This window comes from Belonocnema kinseyi, chromosome 1 (assembly GCF_010883055.1).
Source record: "Belonocnema kinseyi isolate 2016_QV_RU_SX_M_011 chromosome 1, B_treatae_v1, whole genome shotgun sequence".
NCBI lineage: Eukaryota > Metazoa > Arthropoda > Insecta > Hymenoptera > Cynipidae > Belonocnema > Belonocnema kinseyi.
The window spans coordinates 102,912,978-102,925,002 of NC_046657.1; the positions used below are offsets into that span (position 1 = coordinate 102,912,978).

The window sequence follows — 12,025 nt, forward strand, 5'->3', positions numbered from 1 at the left end:
CCAATAGGGTCTTTACGGGTACTTTTCAGAGGCTCCATTCGGTTCCTTCGGTCCGCCAGGAATGCAGATATAATAATCGAAAAATTCTTAATTTTCGTTTTGCCAAGATGGATTAACAGCCAAAAGTTTGGACCAGGCAAACATACATTAATTTACGGCTGTACATTAATGAACTTTTACCATTCAATTTTGGTTTGAATCACAATTTTTATGATATTTGCATAATAACAATCATTTACTCTACCTCTAAATATCATATCAAGCTCAATATTGCTACTCTGCAAAATTAAAAGGCTTTTGACGATATTGTACCTAGTGTAAATCCTTAAAGTTATAAAAATTCCATGATTTTTGCAAGATTTTTTTTTCTAAATCGCTATATGTTCCCTGACCAATGAAATTTTCTGACTCAAAAAAATTGTTGCTGGCTAGGTTTATTTTTTACTCGTCGGGTTTCTTTGATGCGTAAAGTTAAATTCATATTAAATTTATGTACAATTAATACGAGTTACTTGATTCATTTTCAAATTCCCAACAATTGCGTACGCAAAAGGAAGGCCCCCCCCCCGCCCGAAAAAAAGTCCGAAAAATCGCTATTTTTACGGGGGGGGGAGCAGCCACATCTTTTCTGAAGATTGTAAATGATTACATAGACTTTGCGTACACTTTTGTAGTTTTAAGCAATAATGTTCATTATTTATCAAATTTGTTAATTGGAATTTGTTCAAAAATCTTCTATTTATATTCCTAAACTTTTTCAAAATTTACCCATTGCTTCTTGTATATAAAATTATGCTCTAAACTTGAAACTTAAATGTGCCCGAAATTCCTTACTTTTTTTACATCTTTCAGTCACGTAAGTCTCATAGTCAGGGTGACCGTTTTAATCAAAGAAACAAATTCCCGACCATTTCCCGGTTCGCAAACATTTTTCAGGGTCAATGAAATTTTTAAAAATTGGACTCTAACGCAAACATTTGTTTCCATTTAAATAATAATGACTAAGCATCTAATTAATGCACTCAAAGTGGAACCCTTAAATTTTAAACTTTTAAAACTGAAGTTTAAAAGTTGTTTAATTTAAACATTTTGTATTCAAATTTTCAATAATTTACAAGTATAAAATCAAAGTTACAAACACTTTTTAAATAAACAAAATTTGATTAAATTCGGGTAAACTGTCAAATTATAAATTTTAAGCTTTTATAAATTTACATTTAGTTTCGAAAATATAAATCCAGGTTATCATTTTAAATGCTCTAAATTGAAGTATCAATTAATGTATTTAAAAATGTTAAAAATTGTATCATTTTAAGCAATTTTAAGCTAGAAACATTACAAATTGAACAATTACATTTTTTTAAGAAACTGAGCACTTCTTAAATTAAAAGTTAAATTATTTTTATCTTAAATAGTTTCAAACCTCTTAAAATTCTTCAAAATTTTATTTATAATCTTGGAACACTTACACGTCGCTTTAAATTTTTTCAAATTTTAAATTATTTTTTAATTTTTGCAGAACTTCGAAACATCTTTTAAAATGATTCGAATTTTTCCTCAAATTTTGTCTACAATTTATTTATCAATATACTCCTAAATTTAAAAAATTTCCATAAAATATTCCAGATTAATTTTTAATAACTTTGTAAATCTTTCTAGATATGTTAAAATATTTTCTTAAAATTAATTTTTCAAACAAAAAAATAATTTTTAATTTTCCTATGAATTTTGTATGATTTTCTAAATAAACAAATCTGCCAAAATCTATATTTGGTTTGAAATTAGGCTGTGGACTATTTGAATCGAGAAATTTTGGGTTCGAATAGCCGGATTTTTTCTAGACACGTAGAAACTTCGTTTAAATAATTAATTTTTTTCAATAGAACAATTAAAACTGTAACGTTCAAAATTTATTTTATTGTTTGATTTCAAATATTTAGCTTGCAATTACGGATTTTGAAAAAAAAACAGCCTGATCTTTCTAAATATTAAGTAATTGTCCTTTTTTTAATTAAAAAATTTCAAATTGAAGTTTACTGACTCCGAATCGTCTTGTAAAATTAATTATTATTCACTTTTTAAATTTTAAAGTGCAATTCAATTTTAAATATAATTAATTAATTCATATTTGCAGTTGATCAACTAAAAGCGTTTTTTTATCAAAAATCTTTGAATTTAAGTGCTTATGATTTTTAATTCCTTAAGTCTTTAAAACGGCATTTTAAAATTCTTTAAATTAAAATGTACGCTTAAAAATTTAAAATCTAACATGGAAAATCTTTAACTAGTTATTTAAAAGACGGTTGAATTCTAAGTTGGAATTCTAAGTTTTCTAAAAATTAGTGAACTTCCCTGTCAAAAAATAAATTAACTGTTATTTCCCGGTTTTTTCGGTTTCATAAAATTACCGGTCATTTCTCGCTTTTCCGGACCAGCGGCCATCCTGCATAGTGGAACATAAGATAAAGATGTTTTAATATTATATAATAAACAAAACAAAAAATTTATAAACAAATTATTTGTTGAAAGAATAAGTTTTTCTACGACTTTCCATAATTTCACTTTTTTTAAGTTAGATTACAAAAAATTTGTATAAAAACAATAAAATAAATAAATTTCTTCTTGAGATTATTATTGTTCATATTACAAACAATTGCATCATTCAGGCATTTTTCGTCCGAAAAATTCGTTTTATTCAATGTCACTCCTTTCAGTTGGCAACTTTATGCCAATTTCAGGAACATTCATAATTATTTGATAAATTTTAATAACTAAAAATGTCAAGAATACCAAAATATGTCCGCCGTATTTGGTCTGCTATTTTTAATTTCAAAATGTTGAATTAAGTATCATAATGAGCGACCTCGAAAACGTAAGTAGACCTATTGAAGAATCAAAATTTTTAATTTTCAGTTAAACGACACCTACAAAATTTTCTCAAGCCATTTTTTGATAGAAATCAACGGGAAAATATTTAAATATATAAATTAATTATACAATTTTTAATTACCAACACAATATTTTGCAAAATTATATTTTATTTTCTACATAAATATTTCATTTCTTTATTTGAAAATCTTATAAACAATACCTAGATTATTTATAATATTTAATCATTCATAACACGCTCCTTGCTCTCGAAGTTATTTTTCTAAATTTTTTACAATTTATTCATATAATTTTACAATTTCAAGCAATACCAGTTTTTATTTGCGTTTGTGATCAGGCAATTTTGCGTCTTGAACTATTCAAGATTTCTAGTTTTAATTACGAGACTTGGAAATTGATTTTAAATTATCAAGTATAAATCTACTATAAAATGTTGAAACTTGCACACGAGGAAAAAGGAAAAAAAGATCAGTAACTTCTTGCTAGTATCTAATCAATCAAGTGTTAACGTTCGCTTAAATTCTTACAAAATAAAAACTACTCTTAATACTTTTTTCCTGGATTATTTTACAGTCCTTGGCTTTCAAGATATGCTTTTCTTTTATCAAACCATAGTTGCTTCCTTTCTATTTTCAGTCGCAAGCAATTACTATCAAAGTTTTTATGCTTCTACCTTCGTACTAAAAACAATAGTACCATTCGAAAAATTTTAGTCAACATTCTTCATTTTAGAAGTATCAATTATATTATATAATAATTATAACGCATAAAAACAACCAAGACACTACGCGTTACTAACAAATAAAAACGGGAAGTGTCAATATAACTTTCGTGGTTGCTTTCAACCATACAAGGCTTTCAAATAAGAAAATATGAAGTCTACCTTTCTTCTTTCATACGAAAAATATATCTTCTTTCAATTCCATTTAACCTTGGCGATATTTTCGTTTTGTTTTTCTTTTCAATAAATTTTTTAAGGAATGTCAACTACGATTAACAAGAACAGGAGGATGGATAACTGAAAAGCATGAGAATTATTCATACCCTTATTATCGAGGAGTTAATCTACGCTTGCTTAATTCTATGCAACCGAAATTTATGAAACATCTTTTTTTTCTTTTTGTTTTTTTGTAAGTGTTAAATACTGTATCACATCTGGGGTAACTGATCGATGGGAGTTGCGAAAGTGAAATCCTCGGGGAAGAGTTTTACTGCATGTGGGTACATCAATTTGTAGGATTGTCTGATTGTCACATCAGCGACGCCAGCAATGTCGCCGATTTCCTTCTGCGATTTTTTGTCGTTTGAAGCCTGTCAAATAGGAAATTGCCATTTGATTTCATGTTTTTAATAATAGCGGTGCATTCCAGCAGAGAGTAATAGAGAGTGACAACTCATTAGAAATGTATTTATAGAGCATTTAAGAGAATTGAAAACATTTATTGTTTAAAAAAATATATTAATCATAATTACTAAATACATTTTTACGAAAACATTCTAAAGTGAAATAGGCCTGCAGGGTACCTCTTTGACTTTGACAACAGCGCCATCTAACACGCAAACTATTGGGTATCTCAAAGTTATTAGATAAATTTTAACGAAAAAGAGCAATAAATATCAATTCATTTTATTCAAAAATATTATTCTAAGGTCTAAAATTAATTATTTACTACAAGATCTCTTGTTAATATTAAATTCAAATTTAAATTTCTACCCAATAATTCCAAATTGCTGGCGCTTTCGTAGTTACCCAACAGGCGTATAAACCAACCTACTGCCACTAGCCCCCTACCGCCCTTAAAACTTTATTTTTTTATGAATTTTGAGATATTTACGCATATTATTCCTATGGCGGAGTGTATACAAAACTAAAATTCTAGCTCATTAACGTCCTGACTTTCATGTAAATCCTTGCGTTAAAAATTGCTGTTCGTCTCAAAGTCATATTTTAAAAAACTCAAGTCTTCCAAACGTTACATATATGTCACTGTGGGCGGTAGAGGGCTAGAGTTCTGGGCCGGTTATATTACTTTGAGAACGGTAACGGGAATGAGAATATTATTGAGAAATAAATTCTTCGAGAATTTATGAGAATCTCAGAATTTATTTTAATTAATAGAAAATTACATTTTTTCGTCAACTTTTCGGTTGCAAATTCAACTCTTTTTTTTGCAAGTTTTTCTTTTTTATTTTAAAGTTTATCTGCTTTAGCAGAAATTAAATTTTTTTTTTGATAAAAATGCAACTGTTCGATTAGAAATTAAGCTATTATACTATTTTCTTGAAAACTGAAGTATTTCGTAGAAAATTTACGTTTCGTTTCAAATTTATATTTTGGTGTTGACAAATGAACTAAAATATTTTCTAAATGAAAGTTCCACTTCTAAAAAAAATTGTATTTTATCACAAATTCATCTGTTTTAGTACAAAATTGATCTTTTTCGGATAAAAATGCAACTATTTGGTAGAGAATTTAACTATTTTGTTAAAAATTCATCCTTTCTGGTTGAAAAAATTCTTCTTTTTGGATTTAAAATTCAATTTTTTCGTAGAAACTTACTTTTTTTGAGAAATTCATACTTTGATCGTGAAAACTTGACTAAGACTTTTGTCAACAATTGTATGAAAATGCAACTATATTTTAAGTTTAAAAGTTATCTCGTTGGTTAAAAGTTTAATTGTCTTATGATAAATTAATCTTTTTTAATTGAAAATTCAACTACTTGGGTTAAAGTAAAACTCCATTGTGAATTTTTTTTGATTGAAGGCTTATGTCAGGTTGAAAATGTCACTGTTTAGTGGAAAATACTTCTTTTTTTGGTTTAGAATTCAATTTTTAACAAAAAATGTAACTTTTCCATTTTTTAAGATTGATATTTTTCAGTTAAAAATTCGCGTTTTTTTTTGGTAAAAAATAATTTTTTTAGTTTGAAATTTCCTTTTTTTGCATCAAAATGCATCAGTTTTGTTGAACAGTCATATTTTTTGTTTTAAAATTAAATTTTTATAAAGAAAGCTTGTCATCTGGTTTAAAGGTTCAATAATGTAGATGAACTTTTATTTATTTTTTTAATAAAAAATCTTTATTTATTGGAAATTCGTCTTTTTGGTTTTAAAATTCTTTATTTGTTCTATAAATTTCATTCTTTTTTTTATTAAAATATAAACTATGACATTTTTTCGTTAGCAGTTTGTCTTTTTAGGTTGAATATTAAGCTGTTATGTTAAAAATTCAATTATTTTGTTGAAAATTCTAGTATTTTGTTAAAGAGTTAACTTTTAAAGTAGAAACAACTTTTTTTTGTTTGAAATAAATTAATACATTTGAAAATTTTTAATTCGTATATGAAACACTGTAATTCCTGAATATGTCTGAGCTAGAACATAATTTATATTCAACCGCTGATCTAACCTGAACAATAAAAATATTGTTAATAATCATAAATTCTTCAATTCTTTTAAATTCTTTTAAGTTCTCCTAAATTCTGTCATATTCTTGGTTATATAAACTAAACTTAAATTCTCGGGATTTTAAGAACTCTATCACCGAGAGTTGAAAATGGTCTACGTGTATAGAGTTTTGTTAATTTATTATAAATATATTGTTGCAGTTCTAAGAATTTAAATAATACATTTAATTGATAAAGCTTTGACAACTCATATTACAAGATATTTTTAAATATATTTGCATCCTTTTAAGTATAAAATGGTTCAATTTTCAACTAAATACATTGAATTTTGAAATAATAACAAAAGATCAGTTTTGAACCAAAAATGTAAGTTGAATTTTCAGTTAAAATAATTAATTTTCCGCGAAAAAAATATAACCAAATTGAAGAATTTTCAATTAAAATGACGAATCTTCAACTGCAATAGATAATTTTAAACTAAAAACATTCATGTTTAACAAGAGTTTAACTTTGAAGAAAGCAGTTTTATTTCCAAACAGAAAGATTAATTTTCAAATGAAAATGATGAGTAGTTACCTGGAATACTTAAATGTTCAAAAAAAAAGATGAATTTTCAAAGAAGAAGATCAATTTTCTTGAAAAAATACCATTATTCAACAAAATATATTAATTTTCAACAAGAAAGTTGAATTTAGATCTAAAAAGATCAATTTCTAAACAGAAATAATATCGTTAAATTTAGTTGAAAAAATTAATTTTTAACATGAAAAAAACTTTTTTTAACAAAATAGTTACAGTTTCAATCAAAGTGATGAATTTTCAACTAAAATGCTGAAACTTTAACTATTATAGTCGAATTTTTAACAAAAAGCTTATATTTTCAAATAAAATAATGAATCTTCAACTGAAATATTTAAATTTTCAACAAAGAAGATATATTTTCAACCTAAAATGAAATAGATATATTACCAGTTTAATAAAAAACTAATTTCTCAAGAAACTGAAGAATGCGTAACAAAAAGGATTAATTATCACACACAAATATTAATTTTCTATCAAAAAATAGCATTTTTCAACAAAGTACGTGAATTTTCAACGAAATCGCTGAATTTAGATCTAAAAATAGCAATTCTCAAAGATAAATGAAATCGATACATTTTCAGTAAAAAAAAGTTCATTTTTAATACACAAAAAAATATAATTTTTAACAAAATAGTCAAATTTCCAATGAAAGTGACGAATTTCTAACCAAAATTATGAATTTTATGATTGAAATAGTTACATTTTAAAATCAAAAAGATTAAATTTCAGACAAAAAGATTAATTTTCTATCAACAAATACAATTTTTCAACAAAATACATGAATTTTTAACGAAATATTTGAATTTAGGTCTAAAAAGAGCAATTTTTAACCATAAATGGAATCTTTAAATTTTCAGTTGGAAAAATTTATTTTTAACAAAAGAAAAGAATAATAATTTTTAACGAAATAGTTAAATTTTCTATGAAAGTGATGAATTTCTAACCAAAATGATGAATCTTTGATTGAAAATAGTTAAATTTTAAATCGAAAAATGAATTTTCAAACACGAAGATTAATTTTCTACCAAAAAATATAATTTTTCAACAAAATACATGAATTTTCAACGAAATCATTAAATTTAGGTCTAAAAAAAGCCATTGTGAACCATAAATAAAATCGATACATTTTCAGTAAAAAAAAGTTCATTTTTAACACACAAAAAAATATAATTTTTAACAAAATAGTTAAATTCGCAATAAAAATGATGAATTTCTAACAAAAATGATGAATTTTATGATTGAAATATGTCAAACAAGAAGATTAATTTTCAATCAACAAATACAATTTTTCAACAAAATACATGAATTTTCAACGAAATAGTTGAATTTAGGTCAAAAAAGAGCATTTTTTAACAAAAAAAAAAAAGAATAATAATTTTTAACGAAATAGTTAAACTTTCCATGGAAGTGATGAATTTCTAACCATAATTATAAATCTTTGGTTGGAATAGTTAAATTTTAAACCAAAAAGATGAATTTTCAATTGCCAAGATTAATTTTCTATCAAAAAATAGCATTTTTAAAACCAAATAAAATTGATATATTTTAAGCAAGAAATACTTATGAATTTCTAACTAAACTGGTGAATTTTCAACTGGAATAATTCAATTTAAATCCAAACGATGAATTTTTAACCAAAAAGATGAATTTCAAGCCAAATATGCGCATGAATTTCCAATTGAAAAAGATAAATTGTCAACAAAAAATTGAATAGCAAAACTCAGTTTAAAAAACTAATGTACAACCAGAGATCAGTTTTTAACTAAAATGATGGAATATTCAATTGGAATAGTTATTTACATTTTCGGGTGAAAAAAAAAACTAATTTTCAATAGAAAAAAACAAAAAAAAAAGAATTTTAAACAAAATAGTTAAAGTTTCAACAACTGTAATAGGAAAATTTTCAGTATGAAAATTAATTTTTTGCCAGAAGATGAATTTTGAATTAAAATTATGAAGTTTCAACCAAAAAAATTTAATTTTAACAAAAGAGTTTAGGTTTTCACCAACTAATTAAGTTAGTTTTCCACAAAGATGAGTTCTGAAAGATAAATGTAGTGTCTGATAAATCAAACAAAAAAGATTTTTATTTTTAATAAGAAACAGTTGAATTCAACCAAAAAAGATTAATTTTGAATATAAATGTAATTTATTAACTGAAAGATTTTTCTGTAAAATATCAAAGTAGTTAAATACAGTAATATAAAGCTAGTTTTAAAAATGAAGAATCATTGTTATTCTATTTTCTATTGCGGCTTAAATTGAATTTAAACAAAAAATTAAACACGCTCGCGCAAAAATTCCCTGACATTTATAGATTTTCCAGGTATATAAAAATTCCCTGACAATTCCAGGTTTTACAGGTACGGTAGACACCCTGCATGTCAATCCATTACAAACTCTTAAAAATGTATCAAGAAAACGATTTATTTATGTGATTTTTGTGAAAATGACACTGTGCATTTTTCTAAAAGTGTTAAAAAACTGAACTCAGATTTTAAAAGGATAATATTAAGTTTTGAAGATTTCAAAATTTGGGGTGAAAGAATATGGAAGACTTTGACAATTTTTTCAATTTTCCAGGATTTACAAATTTTTGTAGGTAAACTAAAGTTTGACAAAGTGTGTCGAGAGAAAAAAAATAGTTCATAAGATTTATGGGCAATTTTGATATAATTGTTTTGTAAGGAATTTCAAGAGAAAATTTTAAAAAGACCGCAAAACATTTTGAAGTACATTTTTTCAGGTTCCTAGGAAAAACGAAAATAATTTTTTTACATCGAAAAATTAATTCTAAGTGATTATTTAATAGATCTTTAACAATTTCGAAAATTGTCAAAGAACAATCTGAAAAATTTGAAGGCAATTTTTTTTATTTCGCAGAATATAAAAAAATGCAGGAGAAATTAAAATAATGTTTAGAGATTAGAAGGTTTAAAAGGTCTGAAAATGTTTTAAAAAAAAAGAAAAAATTTTCCTTATATTAGTGAGAAAATTTTAAATAATTTTTTATTTTGAAAAATTAACTTTAAGAGAAAATTAATAAAGGTTTTTAAACATATCAAACGACTTCCTACATTTTCATAAAATACTTTAAATGATTTTAATGCAACATGTTTCAATTTCGTAAGATTGCAAAATAAAAAAATAATAAAAAATCGAATAAATTCAATATATATTTATTAGAATTAAAGAGATTTAAAATTCATTTTAAACTTTAAACAGATTTTTAGAAATGCAGATTTTTTAAGATTTCAAAACTAAACTTTAGGAGCTTCAAAATAATTTGGAAAGTTTTTGACACTTGAAAATTTTGAGAAAAACTATTCTGGTCAGTTAAAAATACTTTCTGGCATTTAAGACGTTTTAAATAGAATAGAAATATTCTAAAACTGGGAAAATTTTTCGAAAATTCATCAAATATATAAAAATATATATAAAAAAAATAAAAAAGTTTCTTTAAAAGCTTGTAGATTATTTTCTGACACTTCTGAAATATTTAAAAACCTTTTTAAAAATGTTCTGAAAAATTTTATGAAAATGATATTTATATAAATTTAAAAACAAACTGATAATAATTATTTTCTTGTTCTTAATTCTCAGAATTTAATTTCAACATAGATTTATTATAACACTGCGAAAAATAACTTTCGATTGATTTGAGTGTTGCCAAAGATAAAAAAATATTCGATAATCATATTTAAAGTAACTATAAAAATGTTAAAATATTTTAGCTTCTTTACAAAGTCTATTTGATTTAAAAAATGTCACATTTAAGAGTTCGTTATTTAATTGTAATAGAAAAAAATATTTTATGATTTATCATATTCCTTGTTTATAATATATAGATATAATAATTATTTTTATATTCCTGAAATTTACAATTGTCGAAAATAATAAATAAATGATTAATTATTTAATAATTAAATTATTTGCATAATTTATAAGTTCATAAATAGCTCATAAATTAATAATCAATTAGCTATGTTCAGCAATTACAAATTTAGGGAATTAATTATTTGTGGGAATTTAATAACTCGTTTATTTTATAAATCGGTCTTTATGTCGATGAATTTTAGTTACGGATATTTTTAAATTCGGGAATTTTTTGTGAATTAAAAATCTGGGCGTTATTTGAAATTTGGGAATTTTTATAACTCGGTAATAATATATATTTTCGGAAATTTCTTTTCATTCATTTGTGTATTCGTTTTATTTTTTATTAATTTGTGTAAGTTCTGAATATCCATGCACTGCCATTTACAACATATTGGGAATAGTTAAACTTTGATGCGCCACCTGGTGACAGAAATCCGAACTAGAAGGAATAGATGCGAATTTAACGAAGCATTTCGATTTGTGGATACAAGTGTTTTAACGTTTTTTTTTTGTGGAGTTTAAAGTATTTATTGGATAATAAAAATAATTCTTTATCGGAATAAACTTAAATGGACTTATTTTGAAGCAAAAATTAACTCTAAGTACATTTTTATTAATTTTGTACATAAAATATTTACTATTTAGAAAACTGATCTAAAAGTTCGGTTAGAATTCGTATTTAAATACGAATCACCTATTATTCATATTGTTTGCATAAGCTGGATGAAATTGGTCGCCACATACATTAATTAGAGTTTGCTTAAGCTTACAAGGCTTTGAAACTTACATGAAATAATAAAATAATTGTTTTTTTGTTGTAAAAACCTATTTGATAAAAATGTGCTTTTTCACTGTATAAGATGGAAATTCTATCTAAAACTATTTGTGTTCAATGAAGATTTGTTTTCAGTAATCAATTATTATTTTATATTTCACAAAAAAATTGTAAAAATACTTTTATGCAAAAATTAAAATACATCTTCAAAATTCTACCTACTCTTTCTAGTTCCAATATTCGGCATCAGGTGGCGAAACGGTAGACCACCATTCCCAATACTTTTTTAAAATTACAGAGTTGCTACAGATCAGGTAATTTCCGGTAGTCAGTAAATGTCAGGGAAAACCTAATAGAGTTACGGAGTTTTCAAAAACTAAAGTTGAAGTTAATTTTATTATTATGGTTAAAACGCAAATATTTGGTTGAAAATTAATCTCTTTTGGTTGAGGATTCAAACTTTTTTGTTGAAAATTCATATTTTTCGGTT

General features: G+C 24.6%; 1 protein-coding gene across 1 annotated transcript in view; it reads right to left on the reverse strand.

Annotated features, from left to right (window-relative positions):
* Positions 1-3,087: 3,087 nt before the first annotated feature.
* The window catches only part of LOC117172299 (transcription initiation factor IIB), a 28,249-nt gene continuing 19,311 nt past the window's right edge, over positions 3,088-12,025 (reverse strand). The window contains exon 5 of the mRNA XM_033360066.1: positions 3,088-4,200. Within this exon, the coding sequence (XP_033215957.1) occupies positions 4,039-4,200 (162 nt within the window). The 3' untranslated portion in view covers positions 3,088-4,038. The remainder of the gene's footprint in view (positions 4,201-12,025) is intronic.